At 37.7% G+C, this 26,376-nt stretch overlaps 1 protein-coding gene across 1 annotated transcript in view; it reads right to left on the minus strand.

Annotated features, from left to right (window-relative positions):
- The window catches only part of LOC128640533 (VPS10 domain-containing receptor SorCS1-like), a 1,407,808-nt gene that overhangs the window by 177,290 nt on the left and 1,204,142 nt on the right, over positions 1–26,376 (minus strand). Inside the window, 1 exon segment of the mRNA XM_053693005.1 lies at positions 7,060–7,172. Coding sequence (XP_053548980.1) covers positions 7,060–7,172 — 113 coding nt within the window.

Raw genomic sequence — 26,376 nt, forward strand, 5'->3', positions numbered from 1 at the left:
TATGTGAAGGTAAGCATCCTTTAAATCCACTGTGGTCATGTACTGACCCTTTTGGATCATGGGTAAAATTGTCCAAATAGTTTCCATTTTGAACGATGGAACTCTTAGGAATTTGTTTAGGATCTTTAAATCCAAGATTGGCCTGAAAGTTCCCTCTTTTTTGGGAACCACAAACAGATTTGAGTAAAACCCTTGTCCTTGTTCCGACCGCGGAACCGGATGGATCACTCCCATTAATAAAAGATCTTGTACGCAGTGTAGAAACGCCTCTTTCTTTATTTGGTTTGTTGACAACCTTGACAGATGAAATCTCCCTCTTGGGGGACAGAATTTGAAGTCTAGAAGGTATCCCTGAGATATGATCTCTAACGCCCAGGGATCCTGGACATCTCTTGCCCAAGCCTGGGCGAAGAGAGAAAGTCTGCCCCCCACTAGATCCGTTCCCGGATCGGGGGCCCTCGATTCATGCTGTCTTAGGGGCAGCAGCAGGTTTCCTGGCCTGCTTGCCCTTGTTCCAGGACTGGTTAGGTCTCCAGCCTTGTCTGTAGCGAGCAACAGCTCCTTCCTGTTTTGGTGCAGAGGAAGTTGATGCTGCTCCTGCTTTGAAATTACGAAAGGAACGAAAATTAGACTGTCTAGCCTTAGGTTTGGCTCTGTCTTGAGGCAGGGCATGGCCTTTACCTCCTGTAATGTCAGCGATAATTTCTTTCAACCCGGGCCCGAATAAGGTCTGCCCTTTGAAAGGTATATTAAGCAATTTAGATTTAGAAGTAACGTCAGCTGACCAGGATTTTAGCCACAGTGCTCTGCGTGCCTGAATGGCGAATCCGGAATTCTTAGCCGTAAGTTTAGTTAAATGTACTACGGCATCTGAAATAAATGAGTTAGCTAACTTAAGGGCTTTAAGCTTGTGTGTAATCTCATCTAATGGAGCTGATTCAAGTGTCTCTTCCAGAGACTCAAACCAAAATGCTGCTGCAGCCGTGACAGGCGCAATGCATGCAAGAGGTTGCAATATAAAACCTTGTTGAACAAACATTTTCTTAAGGTAACCCTCTAACTTTTTATCCATTGGATCTGAAAAGGCACAGCTATCCTCCACCGGGATAGTGGTACGCTTAGCTAAAGTAGAAACTGCTCCCTCCACCTTAGGGACCGTTTGCCATAAGTCCCGTGTGGTGGCGTCTATTGGAAACATCTTTCTAAATATCGGAGGGGGTGAGAACGGCACACCGGGTCTATCCCACTCCTTAGTAACAATTTCAGTAAGTCTCTTAGGTATAGGAAAAACGTCAGTACTCGCCAGTACCGCAAAATATTTATCCAACCTACACATTTTCTCTGGTATTGCAACTGTGTTACAATCATTCAGAGCCGCTAACACCTTCCCTAGTAATACACGGAGGTTTTCCAGCTTAAATTTAAAATTTGAAATATCTGAATCCAGTTTGTTTGGATCAGAACCGTCACCCGCAGAATGAAGCTCTCCGTCCTCATGTTCTGCAAATTGTGACGCAGTGTCTGACATGGCCCTAATATTATCAGCGCACTCTGTTCTCACCCCAGAGTGATCACGCTTACCTCTTAGTTCTGGTAATTTAGCCAAAACTTCAGTCATAACAGTAGCCATATCCTGTAATGTGATTTGTAATGGCCGCCCAGATGTACTCGGCGCTACAATATCATGCACCTCCCGAGCGGGAGATGCAGGTACTGACACGTGAGGCGAGTTAGTCGGCATAACTCTCCCCTCGTTGTTTGGTGAAATATGTTCAATTTGTACAGATTGACTTTTATTTAAAGTAGCATCAATACAGTTAGTACATAAATTTCTATTGGGCTCCACTTTGGCTTTAGCACATATAGCACAGATATCTTCCTCTGAATCAGACATGTTTAACACACTAGCAAATAAACTAGCAACTTGGAAATACTTTTCAAGTAATTTACTATAATATGAAAACGTACTGTGCCTATAAGAAGCACAGAAAAAGTTATGACAGTTGAAAATTAATAAACTGAAAAGTTATAGCATCAAATCTTTGTAAAAAACACAATTTTAGCAAAGGATTGCTCCCATTAGCAAAGGATAACTAACCCTGATAGCAGAAAAAAAAATAAATACAGAAATAAACGTTTTTTTATCACAGTCAACTACAATCTCACAGCTCTGCTGTGAGTGATTACCTCCCTCAAAACAAGTTTTGAAGACCCCTGAGTTCTGTAGAGATGAACCGGATCATGCAGGGAAGACAATAAACTTCTGACTGAATTTTTTGATGCGTAGCAAAAGCACCAAAAAAGGCCCCTCCCCCTCACACATAACAGTGAGAGAGATCAGTAAACTGTCATAAATTAAATAAAACGACTGCCAAGTGGAAAAAAATAGTGCCCAAAACATTTTTTCACCCAGTACCTCAGAAAATTAAACGATTTTACATGCCAGCAAAAAACGTTTAACATTAATAAATTGAGTGTTATTAAAAAGCCTGTTGCTAGTCCCTGCAAATTAGGCTAAAGTTTTATGCATACAGTATAATTCCAGTGAAGTGCCATTCCCCAGAATACTGAAGTGTAAAATATACATACATGACAGCCTGATACCAGTTGCTGCTACTGCATTTAAGGCTGAGTTTACATTATATCGGTATGGCAGAATTTTCTCATCAATTCCATTGTCAGAAAATAATAAGCTGCTACATACCTCTTTGCAGATTAATCTGCCCGCTGTCCCCTGATCTGAAGTTTACCTCTCCTCAGATGGCTGAGAAACAGCAATATGATCTTAACTACTCCGGCTAAAATCATAGAAAAACTCAGGTAGATTCTTCTTCAAATTCTACCAGAGAAGGAATAACACACTCCGGTGCTATTATAAAATAACAAACTTTTGATTGAAGGTATGAAACTAAGTATAATCACCACAGTCCTCTCACACATCCTATCTATTCGTTGGGTGCAAGAGAATGACTGGTAATGGCAGTTAGGGGAGGAGCTATATAGCAGCTCTGCTGGGTGAATCCTCTTGCACTTCCTGTTGGGGAGGAGTTAATATCCCATAAGTAATGGATGATCCGTGGACTGGATACACTTAACAAGAGAAATATATTAACTAAAGATAGGAGTCTCAAATACATGTAAATGCAATACTTTACTAAATATTTGGTTGTCTATTGCGGCTGAGTTGATCACAGGTGAAGATGTTTGTGAAAAATAAGTCTATTCCCATGGAGCTAGAATTGCTTAGCAACAAACTTGGAGTCATCAGTTTTTTACCAAAAGTGGGGTATGGTTACACCAAACACACTATGGGGTTTTTATGCACTTAAGTTGCTGATTGCTAACCTGTCCACCGCCTCAAGTGTCAGAGTAGATCACCCTGGGCTCATTTTTCTGGGAGGATTGGCAAGCACTATTCATGTGAGATTGGTTGCGTGAGAGTGGGACTGTACAATTTTATATAGACAGGATCCTGGCAGAGAACTATGTGCCCCCTCTGAAGTAAATTGGGGCCAAATAAGTGGTAACAGTGTTAAAGCCCAACTACCACAAATCATTCTTCCTAGCTCTCATGACAAGATCCATTTGATATGTATTTGTGTCATTGTATACACACATGTATCATCTTACATTTTAAATGTTAGTTACATCCAATGCACAATATAAAGTATGTAGTGACAAATAACAAATGAATAAAATAAAATATGTGAACATTATTAATATAAAAAATGTTTTTGCTCAAGATAGATGGAAAAAATATTATGTCCCTGCTCTGCACAGTCCTGCAGGTTATTATTATTTTTAAAGATATTCAAGAATGTTCAGGGAATGGTTTAACTAAATCAGTATTTAAATACATGAAACTATCCAGTGGTTTCCCTCTGGCTATAGTAAACTAGCATTAAACTGTGAGTGAGTAGTCCTCTCATTGGGCTAACTGGCAGACTTCTGGTTCAATTCCCCACCATTTTAATTAGCAGACAACGTAAAGGTTTACGCACAGTTGGCTCTAGTGTGCGGTGCGGTGCACCTGTTCTCTGGAGGGGTAGCTATGGGAACAGTAGCACAAGTATGTTTTGCAGAGCTAAACTCACACCGGTTGATTAATTGCCATCACTAGCCTGGCAGAGCTTTCAGGCCGCCTCTGGGTATCGCTGTAGAGTGTGTCTATCTGTAGGTGTTGCTGCAGGCTTATTGTTGTCAAATCTCTGACTGTTTAGTAACTACATTAGAAAGGCAAAATAGGGAAGACATATTTCCCATTACTTGACTTCCCAGAAGTGTTTGAATAATGAATAAAGATGATAAAAAATGCTATGAACAAAATTTGTCTCCTACAGTCAGCAGATCAGCAGTGTTAGGGGGGAACAGATGGGCCAATACTCAGTGCAGCACACTGGGGCATGTAGAACATGCTTTGTAATCTCTGCACCAGTGTATTCAGCTGGAAATACATCATTTCCAAAACCAGGCTTGTCACTTGTTAATAGTTCACATTCTCAAATGAATTATTCAACAGTCGAGTGTCAGGTCAAGAGTCTCTGGGGTCAGAGGCAGATAGAATTTTATTATGTTTATTTATCTCTTAATTTTTACACTTTATAAGGAAACAAATAAATATTATCATTTATCTATTTTTAAAAAAGACATATCTATTAGTATATCCCTAAGATAAATAATTGTTATAGAAACTGGGCGAGATAGGATTATGCCCACAGGGTCACTGCCTGTGAGCTTGCAACTAAAATGGTGAAATCATTATGTTTAAATTTACATTTTGTTTATGTTAAAAAAAATAATCTATATACTTAAGATAATCTCTTTAATTGTTGTTTTTTTGTTTCTTTTTATATTTCTGCCTATAATGGTTTTGATTAACAACACTTTAGGAATATCCATTTAAACTGGTTCAAGATTGTATGCTTTGTTGTGGAAAATAAATAAATAAAAATAAATATTTGCATTTTTTAGTAATGTTAGTGTAAAGCTCATGTACAGGTTAATTGCCCTATAGGTATTGAGAAGCAGACATAATTACTCAACAGTATTAAGTTATTAGAGATTTTAATCACTGTTTCTTTGCATCCTGTCCAAATGCACTTTTTCTACCCTTCCACCCATTTATGTTTGCCTTTATAGTTTGGTGCAGGTAGCACCTCTGAGTTCATCAGCTTAGGGTTGCTATTGTCACCATCAGCAGAGGTACATGTAGTTAATCTAGCTCTCTTTAGTCTAAAATTCATTAGCTTTTGACTCTTGTCAGGGTTTGCATATACAAAAATAGAGAAGTGCTCAACCTGGGAACCAACAATAGCATAATAGCTTGTTCTATGGCTAGTTACCACCCTAGGAATGAAAAGCACAGTTTGGGCAGAAAGAGGGTGCAACCTTTGTGGGGACCATCCCATAGGGTGGGCTATAGAGCACCAGCTGTTTGCTGTTAAGCTCCTCTTTTTTGTGTTTTGTCTCCATAAGGGAAATGGGGCAACAGACGTGGACCCCTTGTGCCTAGCGGGATATAGCTGCACCTCCACTGACGGAGCCCATATAGGCTGAAGCATACATCTGGGTTAGCCGTACAAATCCTCTATTCAGATGATAATTTCCTGGTATTTCAGGGCTGGACTGTCCTTTCTGGACGGGGTCTAATTGATATGCTATAGGGAAGTTTTCTTCTGTGAAAAGCACAGTTTTGGCAGAAAGAGGCTACTGAGCACCATCCGTTCCCAGTGGAGATTCTCTCATTTGTGTTTTTTAGTCTCCCAGGGTTTTCTTGCTGCAAGAATTGCTCCACTATGGTCACTTTAAATGCTTCACTGTAGCAGCTTAAGAATTGAAGTTCCTCCCTCCTCTCTTTTTGTTTTTTTAATCAATTGTTTTTAGCCAAAGGAGAGAGCACTGACTGGATAAAGTAATGCACTTTAAATCATGGCTTACGGGTGTTGCCCTTATGAGGAGGCTGCACTATCTGGATGCAAATGTCTCTGATATGGGCAGAGCATAAAAGGTGGCTGTGTAGTTTCATGATTTAGATAGAACATGCAAAATTGTAAACAACTTTCTAATTTACTTATATTATCTAATTTGCTTCATTCTCTTGATATCCTTTACATATCTAGATAGGCTCAGTAGCTGCTGATTGGTGGCTGCACTTACATGCCTTGTGTGATTGGCTCACCAGTGTGCATTGATATTTCTTCAACAAATGATATCTAAACAATGAAGCAAATTAGATAATAGAAGTAAATTGGAAAGTTGTTTAAAATTGTATTTTCTACCTGAATCATGAAAGAAAAAAACTTTTGGTTTAGTGTCCCTTTAAGATCCAATATACATATACATACAGTATATGTTGTTGATTTGTGTTTTTTGTTGGGGAACCTTAGAAGAACTTGTATAAAAGAACTAGTTTTTTTCATGTTAACATTTAATAAACTTGATCATGATCATTTTTTAATCCAGCTCAGTAATTGTGTTTAATTCTTGGGTAACAAGCTAGGGTGAGAGAAGGTACCAGGGTGTCAGGACTCATGGTGGGATAGGTGTCCTGATTATTTTTGAGGTCAAGTAGATGGAAATTATGTAATGGTGGGGTTAACCTTTATGTATTGCTCTGTTTCAGTCTTATTGCCTATCAAACAATCTGTGACTCACTAAGCAATGGTCTTCAGAGTGTCCCATCGATTCCACAAGAGAACTTGCAGACCTGATGGGATTGCACAAGTGTCAAATAAAACACAAAAAACTTGTTATCAACCTGGTATCCATCACACATTTTAAATACAGAACATATCTTCCACTTTCTAACAATGTTTATGAGATTTAAAACTATGATTTCAAAACTAGCTCTAACTATTTTTCCTAAATGACATTAAATAGCATAATTCATGTTCAGGGTAACAAAAACTGGAGTTTAACTTTGTGAGTTTGCTGAAGATTAATTAATATATTTAGCATACATAATAATTGTATTTATTTTGTTAATACAAAAAGTGTAAGTCTAATTATTTTACAAGTAAGAATCAATATAGAAAATAATTACTGCTCTTTGTCACTTACATACATGAGCGCTCTCTTAATGACACGACTGATGTCTCGTCTCCACTCTGGGATGTCAGGGTTGTATTCATCCAGATTGGGTGAGAAGCCCAGTCGCAGGGACTTGAATTGCTCTGGTAGGAAAAAAAACAGTGTCACAATATTGTGATACTCTGCGCTGAAAAAGTTAATAATTATGAGGTACTATGAAAGAGGAAAATAAATATACGTAAGATTGATTCTCAGCAAAATGGGCTAGATTCATAGACCCTCGATAGGCTACTTAGACACCTTGTGGTTAACCCCTTAATGACCAATGTACCCTGTCTGTCACGTGGTCGTTAAGGGGTTTCCTAGCGCAACTTTGCTGGAAATAGTGAAATTGTGCTAGTACTGCATTCAGACATATTGTAATTTTGCTGACAAAAGGGCTTGTTTAAAGGGGCAGTAAACCTACACAATAAAGTTATATAATTCTGCACATAGTGCGGAATTATAAAACATTATCTTAGCGCCAACTTTATATAACAAAGTATTTGAGAGATATTTTTTCACTAAGTAGAATTTTTCAGAAAGCCGCTCCTGGCTCTACTGAGCAGGTCTGTTTTTTTTCCTAAGGGCCATAGGAGCGCTTGGGATGCCTGTATAGGAATCTTAGCTGAGTAGAGTCAATGGGATTATTATACAAAACCAATTCTTTAAAAAGGTTCTAAAAATACGTATTTATTATACAATATTAAAAAACAATATTAAAAACAATATTGAAAAATAATAGATATAACCAATGGTATATATGCAATTATACCATAACTAGAATAGGGTATATGCCCTATCTAGTCAGTACGAATAAATGGTCTCAATTACATGTGATTCAAAACATATGATCCAGACCATAGGTATCTCGTTTATCCAGTTATACTAAGCACATATATATTACATATGTTATGCATATAAATTGCCAATACAGGTGATAACGTCGTTAACAATGAGATATGGTTAACCTAAAAATGTGTAAAAATGTGTGAAAAATATATAAAAAATCAAAAAGTTAAAAAAATTCAAAAAATCAAAAGATATCAAAAAATACCAAAAAATAGGTGTACACCTTTAAAAATCCTTAAAAATCATACGCACAAAGTCACTTCCGGTTTCGCTTTCATTCACACCAACATAATAGATCTGGTGTAACATTCCAATGTGGGACAATCGGAGGCAGATTAGACACATAGCCTCCATATTCAGTGTAACACACCCAGAAGGCTAAAACATGTAGAGGAAACATATCCGGGTAAAAGAATCCCGGAAGATGCGTAATTTTGGCGCCATATTTTTGGCGGTTTTTTGGGCCCAAAATAGAATATTTAAGGAAAAACCTATCAGAGCCATATCAGTCTTGAGAAAGATCCAGCAGGATCGAAACGCGTAGATTGTGAAATGATACTGAAGGCTCAGGTCCCAAATCGGTGAGTTCTATACTTATTAAGCCACAATTGGAATAGCATATTGCACTATGTTTGTTTGTTTTCTTACATTTAGGAAATAGAGGAAATTGCGAATATCGACATTTGGACAAAAGGAATATTAGGATTCATTCATTGTAACAAGGACATTGACACCAACACTTATTGGATACAAACTGTGATATCAACACTTATTGGATACAAACTGCCACATAAAGACTATTGGATTTTCGCCACTATATATAATTTCATATATATATTTTTTCACTATTTTTTCATGATTTTTTCAATATTTGTATTCACTTTGCAAAGATAATGACACTAATTTTTAAGGATTTTTAAAGGTGTACACCAATTTTTTGGTATTTTTTGATATCTTTTGATTTTTTGCATTTTTTGAACTTTTTGATTTTTTATATATTTTTCACACATTTTTACACATTTTTCGGTTAACCATATCTCATTGTTAACGACGTTATCACCTGTATTGGCAATTTATATGCACAACATATGTAATATATATGTGCTTAGTATAACTGGCTAAACGAGATACCTATGGTCAGGATCATATGTTTTGAATCACATGTAATTGAGACCATTTATTCGTACTGACTAGATAGGGCATAAACCCTATTCTAGTTATGGTATAATTGCATATATACCATTGGTTATATCTATTATTTTTCAATATTGTTTTTTAATATTGTTTTTTAATATTGTATAATAAATACGTATTTTTAGAACCTTTTTAAAGAATTGGTTTTGTATAATAATCCCATTGACTCTACTCAGCTAAGATTCCTATACAGGCATCCCAAGCGCTCCTATAGCCTTTTCAATCTGATACTTTTAAGCTCTGGTCAAGAGATCTTGCACACAGGAGCCAGAGTAGTAGCACTCTTAGGCGCTGGGGAAAAGTATACTATCGTTTTTTCCTAAGGGCACCACGGCACACTGTCTAGTCACAGCCGGTGTTCTAAAACAAGTTGTATACCGCATAGGAATGCATGACCACGTCACTTCCGGTAACGTGAATCAGCTGCTGGTGGTTTGTGGTGCTCACTGCGCATGCGCTAGAGGCCCAACTTCCTCAAAACAGCTGATTTAAACTATGCAATGGGTCGAGGAAATATATGGCACCACATTCCTGAGTGCACATAGTATTGGGACCTGTACAGTGTGATGTGGTGAACAGCTGCACATATAAACATGTGGTCGCTCTTTTGCTACATATTATGCAATGCCTAATATGGAAAGGGGAACTACTCTTGATCCAAATTGCTGGAGTCCAAGAAAGCCTACACATTGCATTGTGAGAGTGCATTAGCAAAATGTTAGATTCTGTAGATTGTAAGTTAAAGCCTACACATTGCATATGTGAGAGTGCATTAGGTAAAATGTGAGATTCTGTAGATTGTAAGTTAAAGCCTACACATTGAATATGTGAGAGTGCATTAGCAAAATGTTAGATTCTGTAGATTGTAAGCTAAAGCCTACACATTGCATATGTGAGAGTGCATTAGGTAAAATGTGAGATTCTGTAGATTGTAAGCTAAAGCCTACACATTGCATATGTGAGAGTGCATTAGGTAAAATGTGAGATTCTGTAGATTGTAAGTTAAAGCCTACACATTGCATATGTGAGAGTGCATTAGCAAAATGTTAGATTCTGTAGATTGTAAGTTAAAGCCTACACATTGCATATGTGAAAGTGCATTAGCAAAATGTGAGATTCTGTAGATTGTAAGTTAAAGCCTACACATTGCATATGTTAGAGTGCATTAGGTAAAATGTGAGATTCTGTAGATTGTAAGCTAAAGCCTACACATTGCATATGTGAGAGTGCATTAGGTAAAATGTGAGATTCTGTAGATTGTAAGTTAAAGCCTACACATTGCATATGTGAGAGTGCATTAGCAAAATGTTAGATTCTGTAGATTGTAAGTTAAAGCCTACACATTGCATATGTGAGAGTGCATTAGCAAAATGTTAGATTCTGTAGATTGTAAGTTAAAGCCTACACATTGCATATGTGAGAGTGCATTAGCAAAATGTTAGATTCTGTAGATTGTAAGTTAAAGCCTACACATTGCATATGTGAGAGTGCATTAGCAAAATGTTAGATTCTGTAGATTGTAAGTTAAAGCCTACACATTGCATATGTGAGAGTGCATTAGCAAAATGTTAGATTCTGTAGATTGTAAGTTAAAGCCTACACATTGCATATGTGAGAGTGCATTAGCAAAATGTTAGATTCTGTAGATTGTAAGTTAAAGCCTACACATTGCATATGTGAGAGTGCATTAGCAAAATGTGAGATTCTGTAGATTGTAAGTTAAAGCCTACACATTGCATATGTGAGAGTGCATTAGGTAAAATGTGAGATTCTGTAGATTGTAAGTTAAAGCCTACACATTGCATATGTGAGAGTGCATTAGGTAAAATGTGAGATTCTGTAGATTGTAAGCTAAAGCCTACACATTGCATATGTGAGAGTGCATTAGGTAAAATGTGAGATTCTGTAGATTGTAAGTTAAAGCCTACACATTGCATATGTGAGAGTGCATTAGGTAAAATGTGAGATTCTGTAGATTGTAAGTTAAAGCCTACACATTGCATATGTGAGAGTGCATTAGGTAAAATGTGAGATTCTGTAGATTGTAAGTTAAAGCCTACACATTGCATATGTGAAAGTGCATTAGCAAAATGTGAGATTCTGTAGATTGTAAGTTAAAGCCTACACATTGCATATGTGAGAGTGCATTAGCAAAATGTTAGATTCTGTAGATTGTAAGCTAAAGCCTACACATTGCATATGTGAGAGTGCATTAGCAAAATGTTAGATTCTGTAGATTGTAAGCTAAAGCCTACACATTGCATATGTGAGAGTGCATTAGCAAAATGTTAGATTCTGTAGATTGTAAGTTAAAGCCTACACATTGCATATGTGAGAGTGCATTAGGTAAAATGTGAGATTCTGTAGATTGTAAGTTAAAGCCTACACATTGCATATGTGAGAGTGCATTAGCAAAATGTTAGATTCTGTAGATTGTAAGTTAAAGCCTACACATTGCATATGTGAGAGTGCATTAGCAAAATGTGAGATTCTGTAGATTGTAAGCTAAAGCCTACACATTGCATATGTGAGAGTGCATTAGCAAAATGTTAGATTCTGTAGATTGTAAGTTAAAGCCTACACATTGCATATGTGAGAGTGCATTAGCAAAATGTTAGATTCTGTAGATTGTAAGTTAAAGCCTACACATTGCATATGTGAGAGTGCATTAGCAAAATGTTAGATTCTGTAGATTGTAAGTTAAAGCCTACACATTGCATATGTGAGAGTGCATTAGCAAAATGTGAGATTCTGTAGATTGTAAGTTAAAGCCTACACATTGCATATGTGAGAGTGCATTAGCAAAATGTTAGATTCTGTAGATTGTAAGCTAAAGCCTACACATTGCATATGTGAGAGTGCATTAGCAAAATGTTAGATTCTGTAGATTGTAAGTTAAAGCCTACACATTGCATATGTGAGAGTGCATTAGGTAAAATGTGAGATTCTGTAGATTGTAAGTTAAAGCCTACACATTGAATATGTGAGAGTGCATTAGCAAAATGTTAGATTCTGTAGATTGTAAGTTAAAGCCTACACATTGCATATGTGAAAGTGCATTAGCAAACTGTTAGATTCTGTAGATTGTAAGTTAAAGCCTACACATTGCATATGTGAAAGTGCATTAGCAAACTGTTAGATTCTGTAGATTGTAAGTTAAAGCCTACACATTGCATATGTGAAAGTGCATTAGCAAAATGTGAGATTCTGTAGATTGTAAGTTAAAGCCTACACATTGCATATGTGAGAGTGCATTAGCAAAATGTGAGATTCTGTAGATTGTAAGTTAAAGCCTACACATTGCATATGTGAGAGTGCATTAGGTAAAATGTGAGATTCTGTAGATTGTAAGTTAAAGCCTACACATTGCATATGTGAGAGTGCATTAGCAAAATGTTAGATTCTGTAGATTGTAAGTTAAAGCCTACACATTGCATATGTGAGAGTGCATTAGCAAAATGTTAGATTCTGTAGATTGTAAGTTAAAGCCTACACATTGCATATGTGAGAGTGCATTAGCAAAATGTGAGATTCTGTAGATTGTAAGTTAAAGCCTACACATTGCATATGTGAGAGTGCATTAGCAAAATGTGAGATTCTGTAGATTGTAAGTTAAAGCCTACACATTGCATATGTGAGAGTGCATTAGCAAAATGTTAGATTCTGTAGATTGTAAGCTAAAGCCTACACATTGCATATGTGAGAGTGCATTAGCAAAATGTGAGATTCTGTAGATTGTAAGTTAAAGCCTACACATTGCATATGTGAGAGTGCATTAGGTAAAATGTGAGATTCTGTAGATTGTAAGCTAAAGCCTACACATTGCATATGTGAGAGTGCATTAGGTAAAATGTTAGATTCTGTAGATTGTAAGTTAAAGCCTACACATTGCATATGTGAGAGTGCATTAGGTAAAATGTGAGATTCTGTAGATTGTAAGTTAAAGCCTACACATTGCATATGTGAGAGTGCATTAGCAAAATGTGAGATTCTGTAGATTGTAAGTTAAAGCCTACACATTGCATATGTGAAAGTGCATTAGGTAAAATGTTAGATTCTGTAGATTGTAAGTTAAAGCCTACACATTGAATATGTGAGAGTGCATTAGCAAAATGTTAGATTCTGTAGATTGTAAGTTAAAGCCTACACATTGCATATGTGAGAGTGCATTAGCAAACTGTGAGATTCTGTAGATTGTAAGTTAAAGCCTACACATTGCATATGTGAGAGTGCATTAGGTAAAATGTGAGATTCTGTAGATTGTAAGTTAAAGCCTACACATTGCATATGTGAGAGTGCATTAGGTAAATGTGAGATTCTGTAGATTGTAGTTAAAGCCTACACATTGCATATGTGAGAGTGCATTAGGTAAATGTGAGATTCTGTAGATTGTAAGTTAAAGCCTACACATTGCATATGTGAGAGTGCATTAGCAAAATGTTAGATTCTGTAGATTGTAAGTTAAAGCCTACACATTGCATATGTGAGAGTGCATTAGCAAAATGTTAGATTCTGTAGATTGTAAGCTAAAGCCTACACATTGCATATGTGAAAGTGCATTAGCAAAATGTGAGATTCTGTAGATTGTAAATTAAAGCCTACACATTGCATATGTGAGAGTGCATTAGGTAAAATGTGAGATTCTGTAGATTGTAAGTTAAAGCCTACACATTGCATATGTGAGAGTGCATTAGGTAAATGTGAGATTCTGTAGATTGTAAGTTAAAGCCTACACATTGCATATGTGAGAGTGCATTAGCAAAATGTTAGATTCTGTAGATTGTAAGTTAAAGCCTACACATTGCATATGTGAGAGTGCATTAGCAAAATGTTAGATTCTGTAGATTGTAAGCTAAAGCCTACACATTGCATATGTGAAAGTGCATTAGCAAAATGTGAGATTCTGTAGATTGTAAGTTAAAGCCTACACATTGCATATGTGAGAGTGCATTAGCAAAATGTGAGATTCTGTAGATTGTAAGCTAAAGCCTACACATTGCATACGTGAGAGTGCATTAGCAAAATGTTAGATTCTGTAGATTGTAAGTTAAAGCCTACACATTGCATATGTGAGAGTGCATTAGGTAAAATGTGAGATTCTGTAGATTGTAAGTTAAAGCCTACACATTGCATATGTGAGAGTGCATTAGGTAAAATGTGAGATTCTGTAGATTGTAAGTTAAAGCCTACACATTGCATATGTGAGAGTGCATTAGCAAACTGTTAGATTCTGTAGATTGTAAGTTAAAGCCTACACATTGCATATGTGAGAGTGCATTAGGTAAAATGTGAGATTTTGCAGATTGTAAGTTAAAGCCTACACATTGCATATGTGAGAGTGCATTAGCAAAATGTTAGATTCTGTAGATTGTAAGTTAAAGCCTACACATTGCATATGTGAGAGTGCATTAGGTAAAATGTGAGATTCTGTAGATTGTAAGTTAAAGCCTACACATTGCATATGTGAGAGTGCATTAGGTAAAATGTGAGATTCTGTAGATTGTAAGTTAAAGCCTACACATTGCATATTTGAGAGTGCATTAGGTAAAATGTGAGATTCTGTAGATTGTAAGTTAAAGCCTACACATTGCATATGTGAGAGTGCATTAGGTAAAATGTGAGATTCTGTAGATTGTAAGTTAAAGCCTACACATTGCATATGTGAGAGTGCATTAGCAAAATGTGAGATTCTGTAGATTGTAAGCTAAAGCCTACACATTGCATATGTGAGAGTGCATTAGCAAAATGTGAGATTCTGTAGATTGTAAGTTAAAGCCTACACATTGCATATGTGAGAGTGCATTAGGTAAAATGTTAGATTCTGTAGATTGTAAGTTAAAGCCTACACATTGCATATGTGAGAGTGCATTAGCAAAATGTTAGATTCTGTAGATTGTAAGTTAAAGCCTACACATTGCATATGTGAGAGTGCATTAGCAAAATGTGAGATTCTGTAGATTGTAAGTTAAAGCCTACACATTGCATATGTGAAAGTGCATTAGCAAAATGTTAGATTCTGTAGATTGTAAGCTAAAGCCTACACATTGCATATGTGAGAGTGCATTAGGTAAAATGTGAGATTTTGCAGATTGTAAGCGCATTGGGGCAGGGTTCTCCCACTGCTGTAATAACTTTTCTTTAGTTTGGTTTTCTGTATCTGTATTCCTGTTTTCTGTATCTGTATTCCTGTTTTCTGTATCTGTATTCCTGTTTTCTGTATCTGTATTCCTGTTTTCTGTATGCATAAATTGTTGTCACTGTGTACTCCTACTCATGTACTGCACTCAACAAATATTAATAAATGATAACATACCTGAAAATACATTGAAAATCATAGTTATTTATTGCTTACACAGACTGGAGCATACTCTTAAAATAAACTGGGTGCATATCTCATGAACATAACCCCCTGAGAATATAGATAGATAAATAACCTTTTCAGTATACTGTTTTTTTTATCAAATGTACTTCTCTGTCTTAGTATCCTTTGTTGAAACAAAGCTCCATTTTATGAGAGCATATCTAGATTTGCTTAGGAGCATGCATGTGTCTTAAGTTATGTATAGCAAATCTAGATATGCTCCAATAAAATGGAGAGAATTACATTTGATAATAAAACCAGTTTACTGAAAAGGTTATTTATCTATCTATCTATCTATCTATCTATCTATCTATCTATATTCTCAGGGGGTTATGTTCATGAGATATGCACCCAGTTTATTTTGAGAGCATGCTCCATTCTATGTAAGCAGTCAACAACTATGATTTTCAATGCACGCTCCCACTACATTCCGTTTAATGGCGCGATCGGGCCGGCTGTGACTAGACAGCGTGCCACGATGCCCTTAGGAAAAAACAGACCCACTCAGTAGAGCCAGGAGCGGCTTTCTGAAAAATTCTACTTAGTGAAAAAATATCTCTGAAATACTTTGTTATATAAAGTTGGTTCTAAGATAATGTTTTATAATTCCGCACTATGTGCAGAATTATATAACTTTATTGTGTAGGTTTAATGCTCCTTTATCGACCGCCAATGTACAGGGTACATGTAATTGTAAAACATTTGCATTTCTGTTTTATCAGAGTAAAATAAGCTCACGGATTACAATGCTGGCCTAGGGGTCAGATTCTGGAAACATGGTGAAGGTTTTTCACTTAAACCTTTTTCAAGCATACAGAATTTGTAAAGATTCTATTACCTTTGTAAAGCTTCTAGTCTCGCGATCAAGTATCGTTATTTCGAAGCTGACAATTAGGCATTTGCATTCATCTCATTTGTGAGGAAACATGCTAAAGATGGCGGCCGCCAGCGGTTTTCGGTTAGTTTCAGACTTAGATTTCTTCATCTGAAAGTGCAACACACAAAGATCTATCTGTTGCATTTTCACAAGAAGAAAACTATCTCTGCAGGACTGTTTTATAGAGGGAGGTTTTTTTCATCTTTTTTTTTTGTTTTGCATTTTAATTAATTTATTTACTAATGTTTTGAATGTGTTTTTGTGATACTTAAGTATTTCACAGTGAAATTCATTCTATGCTGTGAGAAATGTATGGTTATGGGATAGATGCAGCTTCACTGATCATAATGACAAATGGCAGGTACAAGTCTATATGAATTCCACAGTTTATAAGTTGGGATCATACTTTTTTATCAGTTTATCACACATAAAGAAGAAGTCTATACATCAGCAATCTCTGATTAAAGGTCTGAAAAGGCTAAAGAGGTGATAATACAAAACTACCCATACACCCAACTCTTTCTGTCACTAACTGGCCACAGCATGGGGGATCAGATAAACAACATTCAAGAGGTTTTTAAGGGGTGTGTCCCTGTATTGCAACATTTGCTAACAAAATGACACTTTAAATGTATTTTTAGGTAGATCTTTTGCGATCCATTAATATATTTCTATAACATATATGATTAAGTAGCTCAAATGTCACTTCAACTTTATTGGGAAGCTTGGGCAATTTGATGGCCGGCCCTGCTAATTCTTATCTGGCATTAAATCTTTCTTTATGTTTCTAATTGTAAAACTGACTGATTCTGATGGATTATTATCAGACAGCAATTGGACCTTATGGGGCCAATTTATTAAGCGCTGGGCAGACATGATTCCTGAAAAAAAAAATATGCTTTCTATTTTGTATATATGAGTATGAATTTCTATGTGTTTTTTGTACATTCAGTGTAGTTAAATTACAATTTACACTTTGAATATTTTATACAATGTATATATGTGTAATTTACATACAAAATGTACTTTTGTTTTATAAAATACGATTTTTGGTGAACAAATTTGCTATGATTTTGATGAAACTTAAAGGGACGTAAAAGCCAACATTTTTCTTTCATGATTTAGAATACAATTTTAAACAACTTTTCAATTTACTTCTATTATTTAATTTGCTTCCTTCTCTTGTTATCCTTTGCTAAAAGCTTTATAAAGGCAAGTTCCGGAGCAGCAGAGAACCTAGGTTCTAGCTGCTAATCGGTGGCTGCATATATATATTGATTGTCATTGGCTCGCCCATGTGATCAGTTAGCAACCAGTAGTGCATTGCTGCTTCTTCAACAAATGATACCAAGAGAATGAAACAAATAAAATAATAGAAGTAAATTAGAAAGTTGTTTAAAAATGTATTCTCTATCTGAATCACAAAAGAATTTTTTTGGGTTTCATGTCCCTTTAACATTACAATTTTTTCCCAGAGAATTTTTGTGTAAATGGTTCAAATATTTGTTTTGTATAATTTTTAAATTGTGATTTTCATTGTGCACTTTTGTAATGTCAGCATCTGCTTCCCATACAGTACACGCTCCTTAGCGAGACGCACTATTTTCAGGGACAAAAGTCTTTATATAATTGAACCAGGGAAATAGAAGTACTGGCTGCATCTTATAGACTCTCACCAGCCCAGAGACCTTTAGATCATTTTACTAAGGAAATAGAAGTACTGGCAGCATCTTATAGAATCTCACCAGCCCAGAGAGCTTTAGATCATTTTATTAGGGAAATAGAAGTACTGGCAGCATCTTATAGAGTCTCACCAGCCCAGAGAGCTTTAGATCATTTTACTAAGGAAATAGAAGTACTGGCAGCATCTTATAGAGTCTCACCAGCCCTGAGAGCTTTAGATCATTTTACCAGGGAAATAGAAGTACTGGCAGCATCTTATAGAATCTCACCAGCCCAGAGACCTTTAGGTCATTTTACTAAGGAAATAGAAGTACTGACAGCATCTTATAGAATCTCACCAGCCCAGAGAGCTTTAGATCATTTTACCAGGGACATAGAAGTACTGGCAGCATCTAATAGAATCTAACCAGCCCTGAGAGCTTTAGATAATTTTACCAGGGAAATAGAAATACTGGCAGCATCGTATAGAATCTCACCAGCCCTGAGAGCTTTAAATCATTTTACCAGGGAAATAGAAGTACTGGCAGCATCTTATAGAATCTCACAAGCCCAGAGAGCTTTAGATAATTTTACCAGGGAAATAGAAATACTGGCAGCATCTGATAGAATCTCACCAGCCCAGAGAGCTTTAGATCATTTTACCAGGGAAATAGAAGTACTGGCAGCATCTGATAGAAACTCACCAGCCCTGAGAGCTTTAGATCATTTTACCAGGGAAATAGAAATACTGGCAACATTCTTATAGAATCTCACCAGCCCAGAGAGCTTTAGATCATTTTACCAGGGAAATAGAAGTACGGGCAGCATCTTATAGAATCTCACCTGCCTAGAGAGCTTTAGATCATTTTACCAGGGAAATAGAAGTACTGGCAGCATCTTATAGAATCTCACCAGCCCAGAGAGCTTTAGATCATTTTACCAGGGAAATAGAAGTACTGGCAGCATCTTATAGAATCTCACCAGCCCAGAGACTTTTAGATAATTTTACCAGGGAAATAGAAGTACTGGCAGCATCTTATAGAATCTCACCAGCCCAGAGAGCTTTAGATCATTTTACCAGGGAAATAGAAGTACTGGCAGTATCTTATAGAATCTCACCAGCCCAGAGAGCTTTAGATCATTTTACCAGGGAAATAGAAGTAATGGCAGCATCTTATAGAGTCTCACCAGCCCTTAGAGCTTTAGATCATTCCACTAGAGAAATAGAAGTACTGGCAGCATCTTATAGAATCTCACCAGCCCTGAGAGCTTTAGATCATTCCACTAGAGAAATAGAAGTACTGGCAGCATCTTGTAGAATCTCACTAGCCCAGAGACGTTTATATCATTTTACTAGGGAAATAGAAGTACTGGCGGCATCTTATAGAATCTCACCAGCCCAGAGAGCTTTAGATCATTTTACCAGGGAAATAGAAGTACTGGCAGCATCTTATAGAATCTCACCAGCCCAGAGAGCTTTAGATCATTTTACCAGGGAAGTAGAAGTACTGGCAGCATCTTATAGAATCTCACCAGCCCTGAGAGCTTTAGATCATTTTACCAGGGAAATAGAAGTACTGGCAGCATCTTATAGAATCTCACCAGCCCAGAGAGCTTTAGATAATTTTACCAGGGAAATAGAAGTACTGGCAGCATATTATAGAATCTCACCAGCCCAGAGAGCTTTAGATCATTTTACAAGGGAAATAGAAGTACTGGCAGCATCTTATAGAATCTCACCAGCCCAGAGACCTTTAGATCATTTTACCAGGGAAATAGACATACTGGCAGCATCTTATAGAGTCTCACCAGCCCTTAGAGCTTTAGATCATTCCACTAGAGAAATAGAAGTACTGGCAGCATCTTATAGAATCTTACCAGCCCAGAGAGCTTTAGATCAATTTACCAGGGAAATAGAAGTACTGGCAGCATCTTATAGAATATCACCAGCCCAGAGAGCTTTAGATCATTTTACCAGGGAAATAGAAGTACTGGCAGCATCTTATAGAATCTCACCAGCCCTGAGAGCTTTAGATCATTCCACTAGAGAAATAGAAGTACTGGCAGCATCTTATAGAATCTCACCAGCCCAGAGAGCTTTAGATCATTTTACCAGGGAAATAGAAGTACTGGCAGCATCTTATAGAATCTCACCAGCCCTGAGAGCTTTAGATCATTCCACTAGAGAAATAGAAGTACTGGCAGCATCTTATAGAATCTCACCAGCCCAGAGAGCTTTAGATAATTTTACCAGGGAAGTAGAAATACTGGCATCATCTTATAGAATTTCACCAGCCCTGAGAGCTTTAGATCATTTTACCAGGGAAATAGAAGTACTGGCAGCATCTTATAGAATCTCACCAGCCCAGAGAGCTTTAGATAATTTTACCAGGGAAATAGAAGTACTGGCAGCATATTATAGAATCTCACCAGCCCAGAGAGCTTTAGATCATTTTACCAGGGAAATAGAAGTACTGGCAGCATCTTATAGAATCTCACCAGCCCAGAGACCTTTAGATCATTTTACCAGGGAAATAGAAGTACTGGCAGCATCTTATAGAATCTCACCAGCCCAGAGACCTTTAGATCATTTTACCAGGGAACAGACATACTGGCAGCATCTTATAGAGTCTCACCAGCCCTTAGAGCTTTAGATCATTCCACTAGAGAAATAGAAGTACTGGCAGCATCTTATAGAATCTTACCAGCCCAGAGAGCTTTAGATCAATTTACCAGGGAAATAGAAGTACTGGCAGCATCTTAAGGAATATCACCAGCCCAGAGAGCTTTAGATCATTTTACCAGGGAAATAGAAGTACTGGCAGCATCTTATAGAATCTCACCAGCCCTGAGAGCTTTAGATCATTCCACTAGAGAAATAGAAGTACTGGCAGCATCTTATAGAATCTCACCAGCCCAGAGAGCTTTAGATCATTTTACCAGGGAAATAGAAGTACTGGCAGCATCTTATAGAATCTCACCAGCCCTGAGAGCTTTAGATCATTCCACTAGAGAAATAGAAGTACTGGCAGCATCTTATAGAATCTCACCAGCCCAGAGAGCTTTAGATAATTTTACCAGGGAAGTAGAAATACTGGCAGCATCTTATAGAATTTCACCAGCCCTGAGAGCTTTAGATCATTTTACCAGGGAAATAGAAGTACTGGCAGCATCTTATAGAATCTCACCAGCCCAGAGAGCTTAAGATAATTTTACCAGGGAAATAGAAGTACTGGCAGCATATTATAGAATCTCACCAGCCCAGAGAGCTTTAGATCATTTTACCAGGGAAATAGAAGAACTGGCAGCATCTTATAGAATCTCACCAGCCCAGAGACCTTTAGATCATTTTACCAGGGAAATAGACGTACTGGCAGCATCTTATAGAATCTCACCAGCCTAGAGAGCTTTAGGTCATTTTACTAAGGAAATAGAAGTACTGACAGCATCTTATAGAATCTCACCAGCCCAGAGAGCTTTAGATCATTTTACCAGGGACATAGAAGTACTGGCAGCATCTAATAGAATCTCACCAGCCCTGAGAGCTTTAGATAATTTTACCAGGGAAATAGAAATACTGGCAGCATCGTATAGAATCTCACCAGCCCTGAGAGCTTTAGATAATTTTACCAGGGAAATAGAAGTACTGGCAGCATCTTATAGAATCTCACAAGCCCAGAGAGCTTTAGATAATTTTACCAGGGAAATAGAAATACTGGCAGCATCTGATAGAATCTCACCAGCCCAGAGAGCTTTAGATCATTTTACCAGGGAAATAGAAGTACTGGCAGCATCTGATAGAAACTCACCAGCCCTGAGAGCTTTAGATCATTTTACCAGGGAAATAGAAATACTGGCAACATTCTTATAGAATCTCACCAGCCCAGAGAGCTTTAGATCATTTTACCAGGGAAATAGAAGTACGGGCAGCATCTTATAGAATCTCACCTGCCTAGAGAGCTTTAGATCATTTTACCAGGGAAATAGAAGTACTGGCAGCATCTTATAGAATCTCACCAGCCCAGAGACTTTTAGATCATTTTACCAGGGAAATAGAAGTACTGGCAGCATCTTATAGAATCTCACCAGCCCAGAGAGCTTTAGATCATTTTACCAGGGAAATAGAAGTACTGGCAGCATCTTATAGAATCTCACCAGCCCAGAGAGCTTTAGATCATTTTACCAGGGAAATAGAAGTAATGGCAGCATCTTATAGAGTCTCACCAGCCCTTAGAGCTTTAGATCATTCCACTAGAGAAATAGAAGTACTGGCAGCATCTTATAGAATCTCACCAGCCCAGAGAGCTTTAGATCAATTTACCAGGGAAATAGAAGTACTAGCAGCATCTTATAGAATCTCACCAGCCCAGAGAGCTTTAGATCATTTTACCAGGGAAATAGAAGTACTGGCAGCATCTTATAGAATCTCACCAGCCCTAAGAGCTTTAGATCATTCCACTAGAGAAATAGAAGTACTGGCAGCATCTTGTAGAATCTCACTAGCCCAGAGACGTTTATATCATTTTACTAGGGAAATAGAAGTACTGGCAGCATCTTATAGAATCTCACCAGCCCAGAGAGCTTTAGATCATTTTACCAGGGAAATAGAAGTACTGGCAGCATCTTATAGAATCTCACCAGCCCAGAGAGCTTTAGATCATTTTACCAGGGAAGTAGAAGTACTGGCAGCATCTTATAGAATCTCACCAGCCCTGAGAGCTTTAGATCATTTTACCAGGGAAATAGAAGTACTGGCAGCATCTTATAGAATCTCACCAGCCCAGAGAGCTTTAGATAATTTTACCAGGGAAATAGAAGTACTGGCAGCATATTATAGAATCTCACCAGCCCAGAGAGCTTTAGATCATTTTACCAGGGAAATAGAAGTACTGGCAGCATCTTATAGAATCTCACCAGCCCAGAGACCTTTAGATCATTTTACCAGGGAAATAGACATACTGGCAGCATCTTATAGAGTCTCACCAGCCCTTAGAGCTTTAGATCATTCCACTACAGAAATAGAAGTACTGGCAGCATCTTATAGAATCTTACCAGCCCAGAGAGCTTTAGATCAATTTACCAGGGAAATAGAAGTACTGGCAGCATCTTATAGAATATCACCAGCCCAGAGAGCTTTAGATCATTTTACCAGGGAAATAGAAGTACTGGCAGCATCTTATAGAATCTCACCAGCCCTGAGAGCTTTAGATCATTCCACTAGAGAAATAGAAGTACTGGCAGCATCTTATAGAATCTCACCAGCCCAGAGAGCTTTAGATCATTTTACCAGGGAAATAGAAGTACTGGCAGCATCTTATAGAATCTCACCAGCCCTGAGAGCTTTAGATCATTCCACTAGAGAAATAGAAGTACTGGCAGCATCTTATAGAATCTCACCAGCCCAGAGAGCTTTAGATAATTTTACCAGGGAAGTAGAAATACTGGCAGCATCTTATAGAATTTCACCAGCCCTGAGAGCTTTAGATCATTTTACCAGGGAAATGGAAGTACTGGCAGCATCTTATAGAATCTCACCAGCCCAGAGAGCTTTAGATAATTTTACCAGGGAAATAGAAGTACTGGCAGCATATTATAGAATCTCACCAGCCCAGAGAGCTTTAGATCATTTTACCAGGGAAATAGAAGTACTGGCAGCATCTTATAGAATCTCACCAGCCCAGAGACCTTTAGATCATTTTACCAGGGAAATAGAAGTACTGGCAGCATCTTATAGAATCTCACCAGCCCAGAGACCTTTAGATCATTTTACCAGGGAAATAGACATACTGACAGCATCTTATAGAGTCTCACCAGCCCTTAGAGCTTTAGATCATTCCACTAGAGAAATAGAAGTACTGGCAGCATCTTATATAATCTTACCAGCCCAGAGAGCTTTAGATCAATTTACCAGGGAAATAGAAGTACTGGCAGCATCTTATAGAATATCACCAGCCCAGAGAGCTTTAGATCATTTTACCAGGGAAATAGAAGTACTGGCAGCATCTTATAGAATCTCACCAGCCCTGAGAGCTTTAGATCATTCCACTAGAGAAATAGAAGTACTGGCAGCATCTTATAGAATCTCACCAGCCCAGAGAGCTTTAGATAATTTTACCAGGGAAGTAGAAATACTGGCAGCATCTTATAGAATTTCACCAGCCCTGAGAGCTTTAGATCATTTTACCAGGGAAATAGAAGTACTGGCAGCATCTTATAGAATCTCACCAGCCCAGAGAGCTTTAGATAATTTTACCAGGGAAATAGAAGTACTGGCAGCATATTATAGAATCTCACCAGCCCAGAGAGCTTTAGATCATTTTACCAGGGAAATAGAAGTACTGGCAGCATCTTATAGAATCTCACCAGCCCAGAGACCTTTAGATCATTTTACCAGGGAAATAGACGTACTGGCAGCATCTTATAGAATCTCACCAGCCCAGAGAGCTTTAGGTCATTTTACTAAGGAAATAGAAGTACTGACAGCATCTTATAGAATCTCACCAGCCCAGAGAGCTTTAGATCATTTTACCAGGGACATAGAAGTACTGGCAGCATCTAATAGAATCTCACCAGCCCTGAGAGCTTTAGATAATTTTACCAGGGAAATAGAAATACTGGCAGCATCGTATAGAATCTCACAAGCCCAGAGAGCTTTAAATCATTTTACCAGGGAAATAGAAGTACTGGCAGCATCTTATAGAATCTCACAAGCCCAGAGAGCTTTAGATCATTTTACCAGGGAAATAGAAGTACTGGCAGCATCTTATAGAATCTCACCAGCCCTGAGAGCTTTAGATCATTCCAAAAGAGAAATAGAAGTACTGGCAGCATCTTATAGAATCTCACCAGCCCAGAGAGCTTTAGATCATTTTACCAGGGAAATAGAAGTACTGGCAGCATCTTATAGAATCTCACCAGCCCTGAGAGCTTTAGATCATTCCACTAGAGAAATAGAAGTACTGGCAGCATCTTATAGAATCTCACCAGCCCAGAGAGCTTTAGATAATTTTACCAGGGAAGTAGAAATACTTTCAGCATCTTATAGAATTTCACCAGCCCTGAGAGCTTTAGATCATTTTACCAGGGAAATAGAAGTACTGGCAGCATCTTATAGAATCTCACCAGCCCATAGAGCTTTAGATAATTTTACCAGGGAAATAGAAGTACTGGCAGCATATTATAGAATCTCACCAGCCCAGAGAGCTTTAGATCATTTTACCAGGGAAATAGAAGTACTGGCAGCATCTTATAGAATCTCACCAGCCCAGAGACCTTTAGATCATTTTACCAGGGAAATAGACGTACTGGCAGCATCTTATAGAATCTCACCAGCCCAGAGAGCTTTATATCATTTTACCAAGGAAATAGAAGTACTGACAGCATCTTATAGACTCTCACCAGCCCAGAGAGCTTTAGATAATTTTACCAGGGAAATAGAATTACTGGCAGCATCTTATAGACTCTCACCAGCCCAGAGAGCTTTAGATCATTTTACCAGGGGAATAGAAGTACTGGCAGCATCTTATAGAGTCTCACCAGCCCTTAGATCTTTAGATCATTCCACTAGAGAAATAGAAGTACTGGCAGCATCTTATAGAATCTCACCAGCCCAGAGAGCTTTAGATCAATTTACCAGGGAAATATAATTACTGGCAGCATCTTATAGAATCTCACCAGCCCAGAGAGCTTTAGATCATTTCACCAGGGAAATAGAAGTACTGGCACTATCTTATAGAATCTCACCAGCCCAGAGAGCTTTAGATCATTTTACCAGGGAAATAGAAGTACTGGCAGCATCTTATAGAATCTCACCAGCCCAGAGAGCTTTAGATCATTTTACCAGGGAAATAGAAGTACTGGCAGCATCTTATAGAATCTCACCAGCCCTGAGAGCTTTAGATCATTTTACCAGGGAAATAGAAGTACTGGCAGCATCTTATAGAATCTCACCAGCCCAGAGAGCTTTAGATAATTTTACCAGGGAAATAGAAGTACTAGCAGCATCTTATAGAATCTCACCAGCCCAGAGAGCTTTAGATCATTTTACCAGGGAAATAGAAGTACTGGCAGCATCTTATAGAATCTCACCAGCCCAGAGAGCTTTAGATCATTTTACCAGGGAAATAGAAGTACTGGCAGCATCTTATAGAATCTCACCAGCCCAGAGAGCTTTAGATCATTTACCAGGGAAATAGAAGTACTGGCAGCATCTTATAGAATCTCACCAGCCCAGAGAGCTTTAGATCATTTTACCAGGGAAATAGAAGTACTGGCAGCATCTTATAGAATCTCACCAGCCCAGAGAGCTTTAGATCATTTTACCAGGGAAATAGAAGTACTGGCAGCATCTTATAGAATCTCA

The sequence above is a fragment of the Bombina bombina genome, chromosome 9, assembly GCF_027579735.1.
Source record: "Bombina bombina isolate aBomBom1 chromosome 9, aBomBom1.pri, whole genome shotgun sequence".
Classification (NCBI taxonomy): Eukaryota; Metazoa; Chordata; class Amphibia; order Anura; family Bombinatoridae; genus Bombina; species Bombina bombina.